Source organism: Hemitrygon akajei, chromosome 5 (genome assembly GCF_048418815.1).
Source record: "Hemitrygon akajei chromosome 5, sHemAka1.3, whole genome shotgun sequence".
Taxonomy (NCBI): domain Eukaryota; kingdom Metazoa; phylum Chordata; class Chondrichthyes; order Myliobatiformes; family Dasyatidae; genus Hemitrygon; species Hemitrygon akajei.
Window position 1 is genome coordinate 167,322,804 of NC_133128.1, and position 23,971 is coordinate 167,346,774.

At 39.7% G+C, this 23,971-nt stretch overlaps 1 protein-coding gene across 5 annotated transcripts in view; it reads left to right on the forward strand.

The window, feature by feature from the left end:
- Window positions 1–23,971, forward strand: part of ccdc141 (coiled-coil domain containing 141) — a 144,881-nt gene that overhangs the window by 12,840 nt on the left and 108,070 nt on the right. For 4 of the 5 annotated variants that reach the window (XM_073047113.1, XM_073047112.1, XM_073047114.1 and 1 more), the window contains exons 3-7: window positions 5,023–5,214; window positions 5,373–5,481; window positions 8,920–9,173; window positions 10,010–10,129; window positions 13,145–13,339. In XM_073047113.1, coding sequence (XP_072903214.1) covers window positions 5,023–5,214; window positions 5,373–5,481; window positions 8,920–9,173; window positions 10,010–10,129; window positions 13,145–13,339 — 870 coding nt within the window. The remainder of the gene's footprint in view (window positions 1–5,022; window positions 5,215–5,372; window positions 5,482–8,919; window positions 9,174–10,009; window positions 10,130–13,144; window positions 13,340–23,971) is intronic. The other variant, XM_073047116.1, reaches the window with a different exon arrangement.

Below are 23,971 nucleotides of genomic sequence, written 5' to 3' on the forward strand. Positions count from 1 at the left end.
GTGAAGACTGATGCAAAATACTTAGTTCATCTGCCATTTCCTTGTCCCCCATTACTACTCCAGCATGTTTTCCAGCGGTCCGATGTCCTTTCTCACCTCTCTTTTACATTTTATGTATCTGAAGAAATTCTTGGTATCCTCTTTAATATTATTGGCGAGCTTACTTTTGTATTCTATCATTACCTTCTTAATGACATTTTTTAGTTGCTTCTGTTAGTATTTAAAAGCTTCCAAATCCTCTAACTTCCCACTAATTTTTGCTCTATCTTATGCCTTCTCTTAGGCTGTTATGTTGGCTTTGACTTCTCTTGTTAGCCACAGTTGTGCTGTCTTGTCTTTAGAATACTTCTTCCTCCTTGGGATGTATATATCCTGTGCCTTCTGAATTGCTTCCAGAAATTCCAGCCATTGCTGCTGTGCCATCAATGTTACCAGTGTTCTTTTCCAATCAATTCTGGCCAACTCCTCTCTCACCTCTAATTCCCTTTATTCCACTGTAATACTGATACATTTGACTTTGGCTTCTCAAATTTCAGCAAGATATTTGATGGAATTACGTATGATCACTTGCCCCTAAGGGTTCTTGAGCTCTCTAATCAATTCTGGTTCATTGCACAACACCCAGTCCGGAATAGTTGATCCCCTAGTGGATCCAACTAGGTGCTGCTTTGAAAAGCCATCTCATAGGCATTCTAGAAATTCCCCCTTCTGGAATCCAGCACCAACCTGATTTTGCCAATCTACGTGCATATTGAAATCCCCCATGCCTATTGTAACATTGCCCTTTTGCCATGTATTTTCTATCTCCTGTTGTAATTTGTAGACCACATCGTTACTACGGTTTGGGGCTCTGTATGCAAATCCCGTCAGGGTCTTTTTACCCTTGCAGTTTCTTAGCTCTTCTTGATTCAACGCCATCTGACCCTGTGTCACGTCTTTCTAATGATTTGATTTCCATTTTTACCATCGGAGCACTGCCACCCCTTCTGCCTTCCTGCCTGTCCTTTTGATACAATCTGTATCCTTGGACATTAAGTTCCCAGCTATAAACTTCTTTTAGCCATGATTCAGTGTTGCCAATCTGCAGCTGTGCTGCAAGTTCACCTACTTTATTCTGTATACTGCGCGCATTCATATACAACACCTTCAGTTCTGTATTCACCCTTTTCAATCCTGTCCACCTTTTAAATTGCAACTCATCCTGTTGACTGCAATTTTGCCCTATCAACAGACTCTCCTCACTACACATTATAAACTAGCTACCTCATCTTTAACACTATCATCTGCCTTTCCTACAACACTACTTGCTTTGAAATACACACAGCCCAGGACACTAGTCACACTATGCTCAACCTTTCAATTCCTAACTTTGTTTGAGGTCTTACGAACATCTACCTCCACAACCTCTCCACTAACTATTCTGGCACTCTGGTTCCCATCCCCCTGCAACTCTGGTTTAAACTTCACTGTGCAGCATTAAAAGACCTTCCTTCTAGGATATTAGTCCTCTTCCAGTTCAGGTGCAAACTGTCCCTTCTGTACATATCCCAATCTTCCTGGAAGAGAGGCCAATAATCCAAAAACTTAAGTTGCCCCTCCAATTCCTTAGCCATGTATTAAACTATATAATCTTTCATGTTCTGGCCTAGTAGCATGTGACACGGGTGCAGTCCTGAGATCACAACCCTGGAAGTCCTGCCCTTTAACTTAGCACATAACTCCCTGAACTCCCTATGCAGACCCTGGACCTTGGCACCCAGAAGGCAGCATACCATCTGGGAATCTCATTCTCACCCACAGAATCTTCTGTCTGTTCCCCCATCCAGCGAATCTCATATCACCACAGTGGGCCTCTTTCCCCCTCTGCATACATACCACCCTGCAAAAACTCATTTCAGGGAGGTAGCACCCCACCCCCCGCAGCCCCATATCCTCCCCCCCCCCCCCCCCCGGTTGACCTCCAAGGGTGTATGTAATACTTTGTTTAGTGATCTTGTCTAATCTGTAATCCAAGTTGAGTATATGCAGAAAATGTGACATTAAAATATGTACTTCTATTCTATTCTATTATATTATCATGGAGTCATTTTTTTATTCTATTACAACTTTAAGCAAATCTACGGGGAGTTTGGCCTCATCACGTAGGACATCAATAGAGTAACTCCTTAAGAGCTAGCCAGCCAGCTTAAATAATGTTAGCTATGCTAATAAATGAATGACACCTGTTAAACTCAGCTCAACATGTCTTTTACAGTCATTTAACCCACCATGGGCAATAGAAAAGTCACTGTTGCAAACAGTGCAGCGAGCAACACTGTCATTATTTTTTTACCCCTATTAGGCAGGGGTACACTTTAGTGTAGTCTGGGGTGAAGTACGTTTTATATTTTCTTTTTTTGGAACACTCTGCCATGGCACAGCAGGACACTAAACTGAACTGATGGACAATGAAAGAGAGAGAGAGGGGTCGACTGTAAAGGCCGCCCACAGAGAAAACTGATAGGTCTATTTAGCGTGAAGAGAGACCAATCAGGATGCTCCCTCTCGTTCTCGTTCTTCCTTCTCCTCGCCCTCTCCCTCTCCCTCTCAAAAAGATCAATTTCCGGAATATTGTATATAATTTGCAGGTGTCAGGGAGCAGCTATCAATATGCAGGAGACTCCCGGAACTTCCAGGAGAGGTGGGATGTCTGCCTCCGCCACCCCCACATGCCTTCTCTTCAGAGTCACAGAGGTAGTCTCAGTGCCAGAGACCTGACCACCGTGACTTTCCTCTGTTAGGTCATCTCCCCCGACTGTATCCAAAGTGATATATCTGTTGTTGAGGGGGTTGTCCACAGGGGTACTCTGCACTAACAGGTGAAATAGGGCAAGATTTCATTGCAGACAGATCATGACGGATGGATTGGATTTCTGTAGTAGGACAGTGGGTTATGGGGTAAGCTTGGTAGGAGTGTTATGTTCTTATTTAATGTTAGATTTTCAGCATCGGTCTGGGACATGCTGAAATTCCAAAGAAACAGGATCGCATGGAATTCACATTTATGTTTAAATATGGAAGTGGCATTCTTTGCACCCGTATAAGTGCCCTCTTTTGCTTTTTTTTCCCCATTAAGCTGTGCTAGATTAGGATTTCCCATGGACCAATTCCATGTGCTAGATTAGGATTTCCCATGGACCAATTCCAATTCCATTAAGCAACGGGTCCATGGACCCCAGGTTGGAAACCCCTGTGCTGGATGCCTGTGATGGTATTGGGTTCCGTGTCTGCAGAACTCAGAAGAAGACTTTAAGCTTTATCTGATATACCGGTACATATCTGCAGGTACCTTCACTATAGGGAGGTTATACTGTATCCACCTACTCTTTAAAGATGAATTTACTTCCCTGTCTAGTGTCTCTGGTAAGATTTTAGCTGCCAATGCCCACTACTTGAGTGGTGGGTCACCCCTCCCTACCAAGGAAGAGGTAATTCCAGCTATCGAAGTAGTTTAAACATAGTTATTTTATTTTAATGAAACCTGATTAAATTTAAACAAATAATTCTTAACACACAACTAATGCTCACAGAAGATTTCTAATTTATAAAAGACCAAAGATTTACAAACTACAAAGGATTTTCAAACACAGGTACAATTCTTACAGACTAGAAGAACATATCACAAATTTGCAGGTGAATGAGTCATCTGTCACAAAAACCAAAGGTCGAGGAATGGATACTAGTTCTTTCTGTAGCCCCATCTCCCTTGATCTCCTTGTCATTCCTAACAAGCCCCAGTGTTTGTGATATTTATACTATGTTCTACTAAATTACATAATCTGCAAATGATGTTTTCCAGATACCTTTGTTGGGACAAAATAATTTTCACGGATGGTCTTAAGAGCTTCTGGCAACAGAAATCCCAAGCATCCACAATTAATACCGTGAGGTTGACCCTCTGAGTACACAAATATCCCAGCTTGTAACCATCTTTAATGTGCTAAGGGACATAACTGCATTGTCTTGTGTTTGGCTAATGCAGACAGGAAGAGGTTACTTCACTTTGCAAAGCAAACTCTTAGTAGGCAGTCACCTGATGCGGGATTTCAGCCTGTATTCTGTAACAGTTTGGAAAGCTCTGCATCCAAATTTAAACTGATTGTTGCTTGCAATTTACATTAAGAACTTGAGAATGATTCTTGTTTACAACAAAAAGCTGAGCAAAGAATATTTGTTAATTGTTTAACTTTATCACCAAACTTCGGAAAGGTCATGTCACTGTGCTGGAAAGCTGAGCTCAGCTCTTAGGCCCTGGACAGTGAAATCTGTCACTTCACAACAATAGCCATGGACTATGCAAATAGCACTGATTTTCAATAAATATTTTATTTTTCATTAAAATTGAGTTATGTATCACTTAAAAATAGGCGCAACACAATTAGATTTCCAGGCTTGCTTTCCTCTTCACAGATACGGCTTGTCCGGCATTGATTTTAAATGATGAAAACCTGGATGACTACCAACTTTTAACCTTTCCCTGCTTTTGTCAGATATCCTGTTTACTCTTGTACAATACTTTTAAACTTAGATCATGAAGTCTTCAAGTAAACTTTGAAGGCCAGTTGTCAACAAAAGAAATGTAATTTTAAAATATATAAAGTTGCTTGATCTGGGGTCAAATATAGGCAGAATATAAGCATTGTAATTTTCCTTCACTTTTAAACAGTATTGAATAAAATGATTTTATGACATTTGATAAGTCCATAGATTCCCTTGCTAATGTTGTTTCTCACCCCAGAGTTAGTTATTTGGTGAAACTATCAAATTCAATGTTTGATCAGCAGATTTATTTGACAGTAAAAAAACATCCTTTCACAGAGTTGGGCTGAGTCAGTTGCCCCAGCCAAAAGAAATGTCTGGGAAATAAAAAGTCAGAGCCATCACCAAACTGGTTGGGAAGAAGTAAGATATTGAAATTGTTTTCAATATAAATATTTTATTGCATAACAAACATAAATATTTTAGGGTCTTTCTCTGTAACAGGCACATGAAGAAGGTGTCAAAGATTTGCTGCATGAAGCTGACAAAACAGCAGAGGCTCATATAGACCAGAGTCAATTGTACGATGAGATGGGAAAAACACTGGGAGAGAACTGGAAAACACTCAACCAACTGCTTGAAAGTCGCAAGAAACTTTTAAAAATGGCCTCTGAGTTCTTTGAACAAGCTCTGGAGGTCAGTAATGTGCAATGAAATATGATTTCAAACTATAAAGGCAAATTTTTGATCATAAATTTAAAGTCTGTTGTTTATTGGAAGTTCATTGCTTAATGATCTCTTCACTAAAGCCTCATCTTAAAATTGATTCTATTAAAATAAAATATACTTTTCAGTTTGCTATAAAAATTGATGAAGCTGAGGATTTTCTGAACAGCACTCAGATACTTGATGACCTGGAATCTTTAAAGCAACTTCTTTATGATCATCAACAGCTTAAGAAAGGCAAGTAGATGCATTGAATTTTGCCTAACTATTCTTAATTGGTAAGGGGAAGCAGAATGAGGTTAATTGCAAACCTTCTCATTGGCCATAAAATTATCATCTTCATAAAATTATTTTGACAGTGTGCTAGAAACATCAAGTAAGACTGAAGAATTAAAAAATAAGTTATTAGAAATACTGTGAGTAATCTCAGACTGTCCACAGACAGGTCAGCAGTATCTGTGCAGCAAGAAACAACATTAATGTTTCAGGTCAATCATCTTTTGTCAAAAGTATGAAAAAACTAGGTTAATACTACAACTGTAGTATTGATGCATTGTTGTTTTGTTATCTACACTTTCAATTTTCTGTTCTTTTGTTTGCTCAACGTTTTTTGAGAGAGTTATCAACAATCAGTCTTAAGATCATGGAGATGGCTTTACAAGAGCAAGGATGTGATGCCTAGGCTTTATAAGGCATTGGTGAGGCCTCACCTTGAGTATTGTGAACAGTTTTGGGCCCCACATCTTAGAAAAGATGTTTGGCATTGGAGAGGTTCCAGAGGAGGTTCAAGGAATGAAAATGTTATCATATGAGGAACATTTGATGTCACTGAGTCTGTACTTGCTGGAATTCAGAGGGATGAGAGGAGATCTCATTGAAACCTTTTGAATAATGAAAGGCCTAGACAGAGTAGATGTGGAAAGGATGTTTCCCATGGTGGGAGAGTCGAGGACATGAGGGCACAGCCTTGGGATAGAGGGGTGACTTTCGAAACAGGGATGAGGAGAAATTTCTTCAGCCAAAGGGTGGTGAATTTATGGAAATTGTTGCCACATGCAACTGTGGAGGCCAGTTTGTTGGGTATATTTAAGGCAGAGATTGATAGGTTCTTGATTGGACATGGCACCAAAGGTTACAGGGTGAAGGCCCAGAACTGGGGTTGAAGAGGAGATTTAAAAAAAAAGGATCAGCCATGATTGAATAGTGGAGCAGACTCGATGGGCCAAATGGTCTAATCTGCTCCTGTGTCTTAAGGTCTTATGGTCTTGTATCCCTCTTGGGTAAGGGCACTAGAACTATGCACAGTACCATGCCTATTTTTAAGTGATACAGAACTCAATTTCATTGAAAAATAAAATATTTATTGAAAATCAGTGATTGCATACTATTTGTGTAGTCCATAGTTATTGTTGTGGAGTGACGGATTTCACGGTCCAGGGCCTGAGAGCTGAGCTCAGCTTTCCAGCACAGTGATATGACCTTTCCAAAAGTTGGTGATAAAGTTAAATGATTAACAAATATTCTTTGCTCAGCTTTTTGTTGTAAACAAGCATCATTCTCAAGTTCTTAATGTAAATTGCAAGCAACAATCAGTTTAAATTTGGATGCAGAGCTTTCCAAACTGTTACAGAATACAGGCTGAAATCCCGCATCAGGTGACTGCCTACTAAGAGTCTGCTTTGCAAAGTGAAGTAACCTCTTCCTGTCTGCATTAGCCAAACACAAGACAATGCAGTTATGTCCCTTAGCACATTAAAGATGGTTACAAGCTGGGATATTTGTGTATTCAGAGGGTCAACCTCACGGTACTAACTGTGAATGTTTTGTGATCTCTGTTGCCAGAAGCTTTTAAGACCATCCATGTGAATTACTTTGCCCCAGCAAAGGTATCTGGAAAACATCATATGCAGATTATATAATTTAGTAGAACATAGTATAAATATCACAAGCATTGGGGCATGTTAGGAATGACAAAGAGAACAAGGGAGATGGGGCTATAGAAAGAAGAAGTAGTATCCATTTTTCAACCTTCGGTTTCTGTGACAGATGACTCATTCACTTGCAAATTGTTGGTATGTGTCTTGCTCGCACCTTGTATAATTGTAACAAAATTTCCCTATTTTTAAACTCAAATCCTTTGCAATAAAGGCAAACTTACCATCTTCATTTTAACTACTTGCTGTTCTTGTCTGTTAACCTTGTGTGATTCATGTATAAGAACATCTAGAACCCTTTGTACTTTACTCTTTTTCCAGTGTGTTTTTTTACTTGCCTACTGACTCTTCATACCAAAGTGCATGGCTTCAAACTTTTCCACATTACATTTTAATTGCAAAGCTTTTGTCCCCTCTTTCAATCTAACTATATCACATTGCAGCGTATTAATAACCTCATCATAACTTGCTCTTTCATCTACTTTTTGTATTACTGGCAAACATGGACACCTACTCTTGGTCATTAAAATAAATTGTAAGTAACTAGGGGCTAAGAGCTGATTCCTAGGGTACTTCACTAGTTAGATCCTTCTGACATGAAAAAGGCACATTTATTCCAACTCTGTTTTTTTACGTGCTAACCAATTTCAATCCACATGAACACAATTCCCCTAATGTCATAAACATTTAAACTGTGTACCAACCTTTTGTTTGGCACCTTATTGTATGTTTTTTGTAGATCCAAATTATCCACATCTACAAATTCCCCTCTCTCTACTCTGCTTATCACATTCTCAAAAACTCAGGCAAGTTTATCAAACATAATTTGTCTTTCATGAAACCATGCTGACAGTTGTTTGATTAGATTAAGCTTTACTGGGTGATTAGCTATTTCTTCTTTGATTATTGACTCTCATATCTTGTCAATAATATGTTAACCTAACTAGACAATTTTTGACCCCCTGCCTTCCTAAACATGGCAACCGCTCTTGCTATTTTTTTCCAATCCACTTGTACCATCCCAGAATTCAATGAGTTTTCAAAACCTTCAACCAACGTGCCCAGGAAGAAGTGACACTCATTGAGCAGAGACTAAGCAACATGCTGAGAGATCATTTACTTTAGAAGCAAAGTGGTATAATGTCATAGCACCACTGTTGATTGGAGTGGTTCAAATTGAATGTGTACATGTTCTCAATCATTTGAGAATTTTGAGTTGGGTGGCCTGATATCCAGTCACCCCACACAAATGTGCATCATCCAGCTCACTTATAAAACATTCATGACAGTGGAGGGTGCATATAAGTTTATAACTTCCTTGCTTTTGCAACAATGGAGATTTTAAAAGAAAAAGCAGGAAAAAACATTGGTAATGAATTAGAGAAGATATGGGCCAATTAATAGACATTGAGGTAGGACTGATGCATTCCAATCATATTTCAATCATTAACAAGAGATGCTGGAAATCCAAGCAACACACAGAATGCTGGAGGAACTCAGCAGGCCAGGCAGCATCTATGGAAAAACGTACAGTCGATGTTTCAGGCTGAAACCCTTCAGCAGGAACTTTTTATTCCATAGGTGCTGCCTGGCCTGCTGAGTTCCTTCAGAATTTTGTGTGTATTTCAATCATTATTTGAAATTTTCTGCAAACAAAAATCTGATATAAATGATTTTAGAACTATATCAAATGTTAACTGTGAACCGTGATCTGATTCTGAGCAATTTACTTCTGTTGTAGTTCTTTTAACAAACTCAATGGATCTTCTTAACAAAAGTCAAGAACTCATCACCATTATCAAAGAGTTTAAGGCGCCTGGATCTAAAATGAATTCTGAATTAATTTATGGTGCTCATAGCAGCTGCATGAAAATTGAGAGTCTATTGGAAATGCTACAGGACAGGAGGAGACAGGTGGAGGAACAATCCTATCACCAGCGGCTCAGTCTGGAAAAAATTCTGCAACTGTATCAGTGGGAGCAGCAGGTAGATGAGGTAAGAGTCCAATTTATATTTTTACTAGCGTTCTGCAAATTTATTCTGGAAGTAGTACAATACTTGTTCCAGTATGGAATTGTTTTCTTTTTGGGGATATATTAATTGGTTAAAAGAGCTGCTGTTGATTGCTTGCTTTTGAAGATTTTACAATTTTTCCAAAATAAAACTGGTGATCAAGTGCAACTTTCAAGCACACATCTCAGAATGGAGAATAAACACCACCAATTTTTACATCCTGAAAATGAAATTTAAAAATCACTTTCAAAAGGTTGCTGGGAAAGGGTTTGGAATTCATTGTTTTCATTAATGGGATGAAAAACATATTCTATCAGGTTGATTCACTTTCACTCCTGTTCTTAAATGTACGTCCTATTCAAAAACAAATAAACTGTTCTCATTTAAACTCAGTTTTAGCTGAGAAAATAACATAAAATAGTTGCCATTCACCTTGCCAAGTTGAAAAATAATGATTTATAATTATTTGACTGAAGTATAAATGGTAATTTTCTTTCATGCAGTCTTGAATATTACGGGGAATTTTACATTGAGTTTAAAATTAAGAAAATTAAATTGACTTTCAGATCATTCAGTTGTTTTATTTCATTATAAATTGTCTTGCCTTATAACTGTAATTAGCTTCATGACTTAATATTTTTCAGTAAACATCCATTAAAATCACTCATGCATTTACAGAAGTCAATATAAGTATGAATGTTATGTGTGGTATCTATGCTGTTTCATTGATTGCTATGAATGAAAATAGGTGAATATAATTTGTCCATATTATGCTTTATACTAAATGTCTTTACCAATCTTCTCTGTAACTGGCAAAGGTGATGCAGTGGTTCCAGCACCATGGTGAGACATATTTACAGAATGAACGACTGGGCTCATCCCTGACTGAAAATGAACAGCTGCAGCAAGAACACCGAGAGCTTGAGTGTAAAGCCAAGGTATGTGGACGCTCTCCATAACAGCATTTGAAGATAATCTTAGAGACACGATTTACAAGCATTTGGAGAAGCATTGTCTTATTAAAGCTAGTCATGTGGCTTCATGAGGGGCAGGTTGTGCTTCCTGAGCTTGAATGAATTATTTTAGGAGGTGTCAGAACATATTGATGAAAGTAAAGTGGTGGATGTGGTGCATTTGGATTTTAGTAAGGCGTTTGACAAGGTTCCTACAGTAGGCTCATGAGGCATGGGATCCATGGAATCTTGGCTGTGTGCATTCAGAATTGATATGCCTGCAGAACGCTAGGGATAATAGTAGGTGGAGCATGTTCTATCTGGAGATCAATGCCAGTGGTGTTCCCCAGGGATCTGTTCTGGGGCCCCCACTTTGAAATTATTATAAATGATTTGGATGAGGAAGTGGACAGATCGTTTAATAAGTTTGCAGATGACAGGAAGGTTGGTGGTGTTCTGGATAATGCAGAAGATTATCATAGGTTACATCAGCATATAGACAAAGTACAGAGTTGGCCTGAGAAGTGGCAGATGGAGTCTGATCTGGAAAAATGTGAAATGATACACTTTGGAAGATCAAACTTTAAGGTGGAGTACAACCTTAATAGCAGGATTCTTAGCAGTGTAGAGGAACAGAGGGATCTTGTGGTCCATGTCCATAGATCTGTCTTAGCTGCTGTGCAAGTTGATAGGATGGTTAAGAGTGTGTTCACTTTCATTAGTTGGGGAATTGGGTTCAAGAGATGTGAGGTAATGTTGCAGCTCTGTAAAACTCCGGTTAGACTACACATCCGGTTCTGGAAAGAAATGGAAGCTTTAGAGCATGGGCAAAGGAGATCTACCAAGATACTACAATGATTAGAAAACATGTCTAATGAGGAAAAGTCGAGCATGATAGCACTTTTCTCTTTGAAGCAAAGGAGAATGAGAGGTGACGAGAGGGAGGTGTACAAGATTATGAGAGCAGCACCTTTCTCCCAAGGTAGCAGTGGCCAATACCAGAAAATATCTATTCAAAGTGCATGGAATAAAGTTTAGAAGAGATGTCAGAGGTAGGATTTTTATACAGAGCGCAGTCGGTGCCTGGAACACACCGCCTGGGTGGGTGGTAGAGGCTGATATAATAGAGACATTTAAGGCCCTTAGATAGTCACATGGGCTAAGAAAAATGGAGGATTTTGGGTTGAGTGGGAGAGAAGGGGTTTAAATGAGGAGTGTGTTAAATATGGCAGAGCTACACTGTGGACCAGAGGATCCATACTGTACTTTCGGTTCTGTGTTCTAACTTTTAATCCATATCATCTCCCTGGCATGAAGTAGTATTGAAACACATTTCTTGAAATGTTTAAACCAAGATACCCAAGTGAAATAAAATATACATGTTTGTTTTATTTTAAAAAGGACAAAATGAAATTTAATCATTAACTTCATCGGAGCTTACTAAGTAGGTACTTTGCTGTCACGTAATGTATTTATAAAATGTGGAAAGAAGCGTTATTACTCCAGGTAAGTATTTTACAAATACATAATAACCTTTCATTGTTCAAGTGTGAACTGATTTGGGATCAAAGTCATTGAAATTGTGTCTGCATTCACAGCCAGGTTTCACTGCAGGGTAATTGTCTGCAAGTAAGCAATTGCCTTGGGAAATGGAAAAAATTTGTTGCCAATAGTGTGTTAGTTGCTAAATTAATGAACTATTGACACCTAATTTTCACTTGAACTTTCATGTCGTCCCATTCCTTGTGCTTCCTGGAGTTTATTAGCGAAAGCAAGTGGATAACCAGGATCAGAATATAATTTATTGTCACTGGCTTCTGAAAAGAAACAGCTGCCAGTAGGTCCTCAGAGCTGCATTTTAAGCTGCTTGTGGGAAAAGGGTTTTAACAGTAAACATGCTGCGAGTTACTTCACACACTTTGGAGGTCCTGCTAACATTTCAGTTTCAAGTAAATTGCTACTTAAGAATGGCAAGGGAGCATCAATATTACCTTATAGATGCAACATGTACCACAAGCTGGAGGAACTCAGCAGGTCGGGCAGCATCTGTGGAGGCAAGCAGTCAACGTTTTGGGCTGAGACCCTCTGTCAGGACTGAAGAGGGAGGGGGCAGGGGCCCTATAAAGAAGGTGGGGGGAGGGTGGAAGGTGCCAGGTGAAAAACCAATCAGAGGAAAGATCAAGGGGTGGGGGAGAGGAGGCAGGGAGGAGATAGACAGGAAAGGTGAAGAAGGAATGTAAGGGGAAAGCACTGTGTAATAGAAGAAGACGGAATCAGGAGAGAAGTGATAGGCAGCTAGAAGAGGAGGCAGAGTGAAACTGGGATGGGGGAAGGGAGGGGGAGGGAATTACCGGAAATTGGAGAATTCAAATTCGAGTTCCTCCAGCATGTTGTACCACAACATCTGCAGTGTACTTCGTGTTTACTTTATAGATGAACTGTTCTGACATCAGTCAAGTTGAAGATGCTGTAGTCCATTAATAATATACAATAACAGATGCTTAATCTGATACGGTGTCACTTTATAAAAGCAAAATTATGTTTGACAAATATATTAGCATTTTTATTTGAGGAAGTAAATAGCAAGGCAGATAAAGAAGCCACCAGTGTTTGTATTTTCCAAAGGCTTTTAATACGATACCACAATAAGGATGGTTACATAAATAAAATGCTCATGTTTTTCAGTTAATGTTCCAGCATGTAAGTTGGTTGTGGAGTTGATCAGCGTGCAAATGAGTGTAGTTAACACAACAAATAAATGGGGTCATGGGACTGATGAAAATACTTTGAGAACTGACATGGAATCAGTGGATCAAATGGCTGCTGTCTTTACATTTTTACTGGAAGTAATAGACAATATAATTGTTTCAAAATAATCACCATTTTACATGCTTTCTGGTCTGTAGTATGGGATATAATGTTAACATAGTTACATATTTTTCCAGATGTTTTCTCTGTGGCTTTAGAAAGAAACACAAAATTTTAACCATTTTATTGCAGGAATTCACCTCACTGGTTGAAAGATTAAAAGGTGAGGCTGACGAGATGTTGCTTAATGCAGAGATCACAGAAAAGGAACAGATGGCACTTCAAAATCAGAAAATGCAATTGATGTGTGAGGAGTTTTGGCTCCTCATGAAGGATCGAGATGTGTTGCTTCAAGAGGCATATGATTTTTTTAGAAGTGCAAATAAGGTCAGTTTTGATTTGCGGCCATGTTAACATTTGTGTTTTATACATCCAAGACATCTTTACATAACTTGTACTTTTGTTAGGAAGATCAGTTGATATTTACTGTGTTCTATTTTGGAAGAAGGATAAAGAAAGCAATGTTGATAAAATTACATTGAAAAATCTCTTTCATTAATAATACTGAACCAAATCAAATCAAATTTGACCCATTGCCTGCAGCATCCATCCACCAGAGCTATCGATGGATACCAAGGAACAATTAGGACAGCCCTCTGTACCCTGGAGATTTCGAGCACATTGTTGTGTGGCCCTCGAGGCAAGTAGGTCCCAGGTGGTGCCCTAGGAAATACCCTGATGGGAGGCAAAGCAGTGGGCAGAGCTTTGTCTCCTGCAGGGCCAACATTGTAATTTTGAATTCCTTCAGCATTTTGTGTGTGTTGTTTGGATTTCCAGCAGCTGCAGATTCTCTCTTATTTGTGATTGTAGCTTAAAAGGTTTTAAATGTGTCAGCATTTCAGAGACCTTTAGGAACTAAATCAACTTAATCAAATAAATTACTTAATTAAAATGCATTAATTAAACGCATGAAACACTTAATAACCTACTTCTCCAGTTGGAACTCTTACGATACTCTACCAGGCATGACTGGTGTTGGATCTGAGAAAGGAATTCTCTCACAACTCGTGTGTTACTCTGTGTAGAGTCCAATTATGAGTGGATTGGTAGACTGGCATCTATCATTAAGCAGTCTTGAATTGCAGTGTGTCTGCATTAAATCTAGGATCTGTATGTTGTGGAGCAGTTTGCTGCTACTGTCGCTACACAATGTGGATACCATCAGGATTTTTGTTGTATCATACAGTCTCTCTTCATGATGCTTCATCCGGAAATCTACATAATGCATAAACATTTCAGGCAATTAACTTCTGTGAGGGCTGAGAATGTATGGGCACAACTGATTCACCTCTGTGAAAAATATCAGAGAGTTCCAAGTACCCTGTAGAAGTGTAGTGATCCAGGACATACAATTCTCACTTCATTTTTATCAATTTTTCATCCTAATTTAGGCAAGGGCACAAAGAAAGCTGGACCAGCATTCCTCAGTGAGCCAATGCGGAATCTTTCAGATCTCTGATTAGTAGTTGGAGAATTATGTGTTTTAGACGATGTGAATAGTCATTTTAGCTTGTATCGGGTCCTATAAAAAATATAGGACTGGAGAGGCAGTTTCAATAAGAACGTAATGGTTGTATTGCATCCAGGATGCTAACTGTGTATTCATGTCACAGATTTTTGGCTTGGCTGCTAGCCAGTTTGGTCATCATCCAGATGATAAATTGTGAAGAAATGATAGCTAATTGGCAATAATGTATTAGTTGAAGTCAAGATTTGCCTGGTCATCCTTGTTCCCTAATTATTTTTGGTCTTCCAAAACAATCTGTGCCTCTATAAATACTTGCAGTCTTATTCTGAGGTTTAAAGTATGTAAGCCATTTTAGACAACCAATTCAGTGTCTGTTTAAATCAAACCCATACTACATACTGACATGGATACCATCTCATACCAATGACAGTGAAACTTGATTGTGCCACTGTGGTGAACTACATTTACTTGTCTGGACACGCCCCCCCCCCCCCCCCCCGGCTGACTACTCCTGTGGCTCCTCCCACAGACCCCTGTATAAAAGCGGTTGGAGGCACTGCTCCTCCCTCAGTCTCCAGGATGTTGTGTGGTGGGCTCTGGCTGCTGACGCTGCTGACTGTGCTTTCTTCCAGCTAATAAAAGCCTATCTCGACTCACGTCTCCGAGAGTTATTGATGGTGCATCAGCCACTCACGCCAAATCAGATTCTCATATTTGTTTGGTTATGTTACTTAACCCATTGACCCATTGCTTCATTCATCATTATACTTTAATCCCTGAGATCTGGACCAAAATTTGTGTTCATACATGTAAAATGAGTTTGAAGATTTCATCCTTTATTTTCTCACACTCACACCTTCCCGTATAAATATAAATCTGTTTCATGCAATTTACTCTTATCTTTCTAAATGTATCTGAGTATCACAATAAAAATGCAAATTGTAGTATTGATTTTATGATACCAGGAGAGATGCTTGCTCGTTCCCTAATGTGGATCAGGAAGTTGCAAGCAAACGAGCAAAAATATTAATCAATTATAAAATAAATAGAAGAAAATAATTTTGTTTGAGGGTGCTCAGAAAATCAGTTCAGTGCGATTCAATCGATATAAAGTTTTGAAAATCAATTTGTTTTTTATGAAGCTGCTTCTACTACATTCCTGCTGTCCCACAGTGTGCTGACAAATGTTGGTGTCTTCTGAATTGCCTGGAGTGGGATGAAATCTTGCTGCAAAGGGTGGAAGATGCTGGGATTGCATCTGGCACATTAGAAGCATGTACCTCAGATGAAGTATATGCCTTTGCTGAGGTGCGAACCAAGCAAACTGGTCAATGCCATAACTATTTGTAGAGCATGGCAACCAGCTTCTGTGAATAAACTGTGAGGTGGTTCGTTGCTTCAGAACAAATGACAGATTGCTTCTCTGCCACCATAGTATTTTCATCATAACCACTTTATTTGGCATATGTGTTTGCAGTATTACAATAATGCCCACAGAATACTAAGGATACTAAGAGTTTTTTTAAATATATGAAGAGTAAAAAGAATGACACGGGTAGATATAGGACCGATTGAAAAGGATGCTGGAGAAATTATAATGGGTAACAGAGATGGCAGAGGAACTAAATGAGAATTTTGCATCAGCCTTCACAGTGGAAGACATTAGCAACATACCTGATAGCCAGAGGTCTCAGGGAATAGAATTAGGTACAGTCAAGATTACTAGAGAGAAAGTCCTTGGGAAGCTAAATGGTCTAAGGATAGATAAGAGGTGCACCAACGGGTTCTGAAGGAGATGGCTTTGGAGATTGTGGAGGCATTGGAAATGATCTTCCAGGAATCAATAGACTCTGGCATGGTTCCAGAGGACTGGAAGGTCGCAAATGTAATTCCGCTGTTTAAGAAAGGAGGGAGGCAGCAAAAAGAAAATTACAGACCTGTTAGTCTGACATCGGTAGTTGGAAAGTTATTGGAGTCGATCCTCAAGGACGAGGTTATGAAATACCTCGAGGTGCATGACAAGATAGACTCAAGACAGCATGGTTTCATGAAGGAAAGATCCTGCTTCACCAACCTATTGGAATTTTTTTGAGGTAATCTCAAATAAGATTGACAAGGAAGAGGCTGTGGATGTTGTGTATTTGAATTTTCAAAAGGCCTTTGATAAGGTGCCGCATAAGAGGCTGCTTAATAAGATGAGAGCCCATGGAATTATAGGAAAGATATTGGAATGGGTGGAGAATTGGCTGATAGGCAGAAAGCAAAGGGTGGGACTAAAGGGATCCTTTATTCTGGTTGGTTGCCGGTTACTAGTGGTGTTCTGCAGGGGTCGGTGTTGGGGCCGCTTCTTTTTACACTCTATATCGATGATGTAAATTATGGATTAAGTGGTTTTGTGGCTAAGTTTGCGGATGACACCAAAATAGGTGGAGGAGCTGGAAGTGTTAAAGAAACGGAAAGGTTGCAGAGAGACTTAGTCAGTTTAGGAGATGGGCAAAGAAATGGCAGATGAGATACAATGTTGAGAAATGTACGGTTGTATGTTTTGGAAGAAGAAATAATCGGGCAGATTATTATTTAGATGGGGAGAAAATTCAAAAATCAGAAGTGCAAAGGGACTTGTGGGTCTTCGTGCAGGATACCCTAAAGGTTAACCACCAGGTTGGATCGGCAGTAAGGAAAGCGAATGCTATGTTGGCATTCATTTCAAGAGGAATAGTGTATAAGAGTAAGGAGGTGTTGATGAGGCTCTATGAGGCAGTGGTGAGACCTCATTTCAAATACTGTATGCAGTTTTGGGCCCCTTATATTAGAAGGGATGTACTGATGTTGGAGAGAGTTCAGAGAAGATTTATGAGGATGATTCCCGGAATGCAGGGGCTAACATATGAGGAGCATTTGTCGGCTCTTGGACTGTATTCATTAGAGTATTGAAGAATGAGAGGGGATCTCATAGAAACATTTTGAATGTTGAAAGGGTTGGACAGAGTAGATGTGGAAAGGCTGTTTCCCTTGGTGGGTGAGTCCAGGACAAGAGGCCACAGTCATAGAATTAGAGAGTTCTCATTTAAAACAGAGATGAGGAGAAATTTTTTTAGCCAGAGGATCGTGGATTTATGGAATTCATTGCCACATACAGCTGTGGAGGCTCGATCATTGAGGGTGTTTAAGAAGGAGATCGATAGGTATCTAATTAGTCAGGATATCAAGGGATATGGGAAAAAACCAGAAATTGGAACTAGATGGGAGAATAGTTTAGCTCATGGTGGAGTGGCGGAGCAGACTCGATGGGCCGAATGGCCTACTTCTGCTCCTTTGTCTTGTTATCTTGTGGTCGATGTCCCCCTTTAACCTCTGACAGCCCTCCACACTATCCACAACACCCCAACCTTTGTGTCATCAGCAAATTTACTAACCCATCCCTCCACTTCCTCATCCAGGTCATTTATAAAAATCATGAACAGAAGGGGTCCCAGAACAGATCCCTGAGACATATCACTGGTCACTGATCTCCATGCAGAACATGACCTGTCTACAACCACTCTTTACCTTCTGTGAGCAAGCCAGTTCTGGATCCGCAAAGCAAGGTCCCCTTGGATCCCATGCATCCTTACTTTCTCAATAAGCCTTGCATGGGGTACCTTATCAAATGCCTTGCTGAAATCCATACACACTACACCTACTGCTCTACTTTCTTCAATGTGTTTAGTCACATTCTCAAAAAAATTCTATCAGGCTCGTAAGGCACGACCTGCCCTTGACAATGCCACGCTGACTATTCCTAATCATATTATACCTCTCCAAATGTTCATAAATCTTGCCTGTCAGGATCTCTTCCATCAACTTACCAACCACTGAAGTAAGACTCACTGATCTATAATTTCCTGGGCTAACTCTACTCCCTTTCTTAAGGAAACGACATCTGCAACCCTCCAATCCTCCGGAACCTCTCCCATCCCCATTGATGATGCAAAGATCATTGCCAGAGGCTCAGCAATCTCCTCCTTCACCTCCCACAGTAATCTGGGTTACATCTCGTCCGGTCCTGGGGACTTATCCAGCTTGATGCTTTCCAAAAGCTCCAGCACATCCTCTTTCTTAATGTCTATATGCTCAAGCTTTTCAATCCGCTGTAAGTCATCCCTACAATCACCAAGATCCTTTTCTCGTAGTGAGTACTGAAACAAAGTACTCATTAACTATCTCTGCTGTCTTCTCCGGTTCTATACACACTTTTCCACTGTCACACTAGATTGGTCCTGTTCTCTCACATCTTATCACCTTGCTCTTCACATTATTGTAAGTCATCGATGAATTGAACCTGCTGTAGAGTTTCATCATCAATGTCTGCCTTTACTATAGGATAGTACTGGGAAATATTCCGCTTTCACAACTCCATTGACTGAAGATAGTGTGCTGTAATCAGGTATGTTGCCAAAGAAACTTGGTTTAGCAGACTTTGACTGTAAGATCCTTCCTCTCGTCTGCTTTGTTGAACAAACTGACAATTCTTGGAATGTGGTGCCTTACCACAACAAATACAGGTATCGTTTGAATACTACAGCTTGATACTAAGGTTTGGGTAAACTAGAAGCTACAAACCCCATTTCCAGAAAAGTTGGGATATTTTCCAAAATGCAATAAAAACAAAAATCTGTGATATGTTAATTCACGTGAACCTTTATTTAACTGACAAAAGTACAAAGAAAAGATTTTCAATAGTTTTACTGACCAACTTAATTGTATTTTGTAAATATACACAAATTTAGAATTTGATGGCTGCAACACACTCAACAAAAGTTGGGACAGAGTTAAAATAAGATTGAAAAGTGCACAGAATATTCAAGTAACACCCGTTTGGAAGATTCCACATTAAGCAGGCTAATTGGTAGCAGGTGAGGTATCATGACTGGGTATAAAAGTAGCGTCCATCAAAGGCTCAGTCTTTGCAAGCAAGGATGGGTCGTGGTTCACCCCTTTGTGCCAAAATTCATGAGAGAATTGTTAGTCAGGTCAAAAGGAACATTTCCCAACGCAAGATTGCAGAGAATTTAGGTCTTTCAACATCTACAGTACATAATATTGTGAAAAGATTCAGAGAATTCAGAGACATCTCAGTGCGTAAAGGGCAATGTCGGAAACCACTGTTGAATGCGTGTGATCTTCGAGCCCTCAGGCGGCACTGTCTAAGAAACCGTCATGCTACTGTGACAATTATAGCCACCTGGGCTCGGGAGTACTTCGGAAAACCCTGGTCACTTAACACAGTCCGTCGCTGCATCCAGAAATGCAACTTGAAACTGTATTACGCAAGGAGGAAGCCATACATCAAATCTATGCAGAAATGCTGGTGAGTTCTCTGGGCCCGAGCTCATCTCAGATGGACCGAAAGACTGTGGAACCGTGTGCTGTGGTCAGATGAGTCCACATTTCAGCTAGTTTTTGGAAAAAACGGGCATCGAGTTCTCCGTGCCAAAGATGAAAATGACCATCCTGATTGTTATCAGCGAAAGGTGCAAAAGCCAGCATCTGTGATGGTATGGGGGTGCATTAGTGCCCACGGCATGGGTGAGTTGCATGTATGTAAAGGTACCATTGACTCTGAGGCGTATATTAGGATTTTAGAGAGACATATGCTGCCATCAAGGCGACGTCTCTTCCTGGGACGTCCATGCTTATTTCAGCAGGACAATGCCAGACCACATTCTGCACGGGCTACAACAGCATGGCTTTGTAGACACAGAGTGCGTGTGCTTGACTGGCCTGCTGCCAGTCCAGATCTATCTCCTATTGAAAATGTATGGCGCATCATGAAGAGGAGAATCAGACAACGGAGACCACGGACTATTGAGCAGCTGAAGTCTTATATCAAGCAAGAATGGACAGAATTTCCAATTGCATATCTACTACAATTAGTATCCTCAGTTCCAAAACAATTAAAAAGTGTTATTAAAAGGAAAGGTGACGTAACACAATGGTAAACATGCCTCTGTCCCAACTTTTGTTGAGTGTGTTGCAGCCATCAAATTTTAAATTTGTGTATATTTACAAAATACAATTAAGTTGGTCAGTAAAACTATTGAAAATCTTTTCTTTGTACTTTTGTCAGTTAAATCAAGGTTCACGTGAATTAACATATCACAGATTTTTGTTTTTATTGCATTTTGGAAAATATCCCAACTTTTCTGGAAATGGGGTTTGTAGAATGTAGTCACAACAGGCTGAACAGTTTTTAATTTGATTAGTTTTACGCTCACAGGGAGATTGGTAGAAGTGAGGTGCAAGATTGCAATAAGAAAAATTGAGAAAGGTGTCAGGGCTGTGAGACAGCTTTGTTTAATGTTGTGCTTCGCTGAGAATTATTCTACTGTAGACCTGTTGGTTAGTATCATGGAGCTAATGAAGTAATGTTAGGCTGTGTTTTATTTCACTTGGAGTGGAGGAGGGTCAGGAATATCTGATTGAGCTATCTAAATCATGGGAGGCACAGATAGGGTAGATAGTGAGAAGCTTTCATCTTTTGCAGTGATGTATAAAATTAGAGGATTTGTGTTTCTGGGAAGGTGTAGGTAGTTTGAGGAGGTTCTGAGGAAGGTAAAGTGGAAAATGGGATTAGTATAGATGGGTTTTCGATGAAATGTATGGATATGGTGGCCCATTGGATCTGTTTCTCTACAACTCTAAGATAAGAGCAGCATCAAAATTTAACTGTGCCCAGTTAATGGCCCATTGGCCGGAGTTATTTCTCTGACTGTTTAACCAGTTTATCTTTTAAACCCCATAGTTAAATCCATTGATTTTTCAACCCAGTTTCCTTTACACAGATACATCCAACATAATTTGTCAAATATTTCAAATGGTTGATTATATTTTTAAAAATATCTTTTGGTGATATTACTTCCTGAGGAAGATTGCCCTTCTTTATTTGCCATGGAGAATCATTAATTTTAAACTAGGCACAATTGTTTAAGTGATGCAAACCACTTTGCATCCCTGTTATTTTCTAAAAGGAAGTCACTGTTCACAGAGTGATAAGCACATCAGTTATTTCAGGCAGAACATGTGTTCTTGTGAGTAATTTATACCTTTCTAAACAATAATTACCAATTATACTTAATCACCTCACAGACATGTTGGCTAATATACAAAGTATTTGAAGATATTGTGAACTCAGTGGTTGACAAATGCAGCTTTCACACTTTATTTAGTGGTTTAATGAGTTACAAATGGAGGATTTCACATGCAAAGACAATATTGAAAGACGTTCATTTCATTCCAGTCTAATAATTTAATGGTCTGTTTTATTCCACATCATTAGCAAAGGGTCATTTCTGGGTAACAGATCTGGGTAAACCATCCAGTACAAATTGTGACCAAACAAGATTAAGCAACTACTTTCTTTAATGTTGTAATATATTGTTACTAAATGCATACTTTTAAAGCATTTTTCAAATTTTGTTTTTGACTTATTATGGATAATACTGCATTACCACATGAAGTAAATAAAAAAGATAATGCACACTAGGGCTCTGGTTAGTCCACACTTGGAACACTGCGTTCAGTTCTGGTCACCATTTTATAGGAAGGATGTGGAAATTTTAGAGAAGGTGATTTAGAGAACGTGTCTTACGTGGAAAGGTTGAGTAAGCTTTGGAGCAAAGGAGGGTGAGATAAAGTTGTATAGATAGAAGCCAGCACCTTTTAACCCAGGTGTATTAATACCAGAGGACGTCCTTTTAAGATGAGTGAAGGAAAGGTTAGGGGAAATGTCAGAAATAGATTTTTTTTACACAGAGTGGTAAATGCCTGGAATACCCTGCCAGATGCAGTGGTAGATACTGATACATTAGGGACATGATTTGGATCAGAGAAAAATTAATGGTTTTGGACTAAGTACGAGGGAAGAGTTTGATTGATGGTGGAATAAGTTAAAAGTTTGGCATGATTTCATGGGCGAAAGGGCCCGTGCTGTGCTGTGCTGTTCTAAATTCTATGACAATGAATAGTTAGTTGTTGGTGCTATTGAACACAGAGAAGTAATAATCTAGAAATGTAATATCTGGAATAAAAAACAGAAGTAGTAATCTTGATCATGATTTCAATACAGTCATTGTCACTGAAGTGGCAGTGATGAGCAAACTAGTGTGCCTAAAGGTAGACAGATTCCCTGGTCCTAACAGGATGCATCTCAGGGAATTGAAAGAAATAGCAGAAGTTATAGCGGACGCGTTTGTGGTAATTTACCAAAAATTCGCTGGCCTCTCGCCAGGTCTCGGCTGATTGGAAGACTGTGAATGTAAAACCAGGAATGTAGCATACAGTGTGTAAAAGTGGTTCCATCAGGTAGACACAGGATGGGTACTTGAAGGCTGGTCCTGTTCGGCAAACTTACTTGAGTTTTTGAGCACAAGTGGATAGAGTGGAACAGGTGGATATTGTATACTACTTGGATTTCCAGAAGGCGTCGATAAGATGCCGCATAAAAAACTTATCCTTAAAATAAGGAGGTATGGAGCTTGGGATAATGTATTAGCATGGGCAGAGGATCCATTCATCAATAGAAGGCAGATTGAATTAAAGCCAACAAAAAGTAGTGGCTACAGCTCATTCCATCATAGGTAAAGCTCTCCTCACCCTGAAGCACATCTACACAGAGCATTGTCACAAGAAAGCAGCGTCCATCATCAAAGATCCCCACCACCCAGGGCATGCTCTCTTCTCGTTGCTGCCATCAGGAAGAAATTACAGGGGCCTCATAACCCACACCACCAGGTTATTGCCCCTCAACCATCAGGCTCCTGAACCAGATGGGATAACTTCACTCAACTTCACTTACCCCATCACCGAACTGCTCCCATAACCTACGGGCTCACTTTCAAGGACTGTTCATCGTACATTCAATAGGTTTCAATAGGTACATTTAATGTCAGAGACTTGCAGGCAATATATTGAAAAGCGGCCGGTCGTGAGGCCCTGAGAGCGGGTCACATTCCTGCAAAGAACAGAAGTCAGGGTGTAACTCTAGGTCACGGTCTTGATATTTATTGCTTATTTATTATTTGTATTTGTACAGTTTGGTGTATTGTGCACAAAGGTCGTCTTTCCATCATGCTGGGTGTGGTCTTTTGTCGATTCTATTCTGTTTCTTGTATTTACTGTGAATGCCCACAAGGAAACGGATCTCAGTGTTGTATATGGTAACATGTACTTTGATAATAAAGTTACTTTGAACCTCTGAACTTTAAACTTTTTTGAGACTTGGGATAAAGGGGTGTTTCTCGGGTTAGCCATCAGCGGTGAGCAGAGTGCCGTGGGGATCAGTGCTGGGAAAGACTGAGTCCACGACCAGATCAGCTGTAATCTTATTGAATGGCAGAGCCTGGTGGCCACTCTCACTCCTATTTCTTATGATCTGAAAGTGGTACAGACATATGCAATAGGTTCACATACAAGCTTTGGGAAAAAGACCTGTCATTGTTACTCAATGTGTT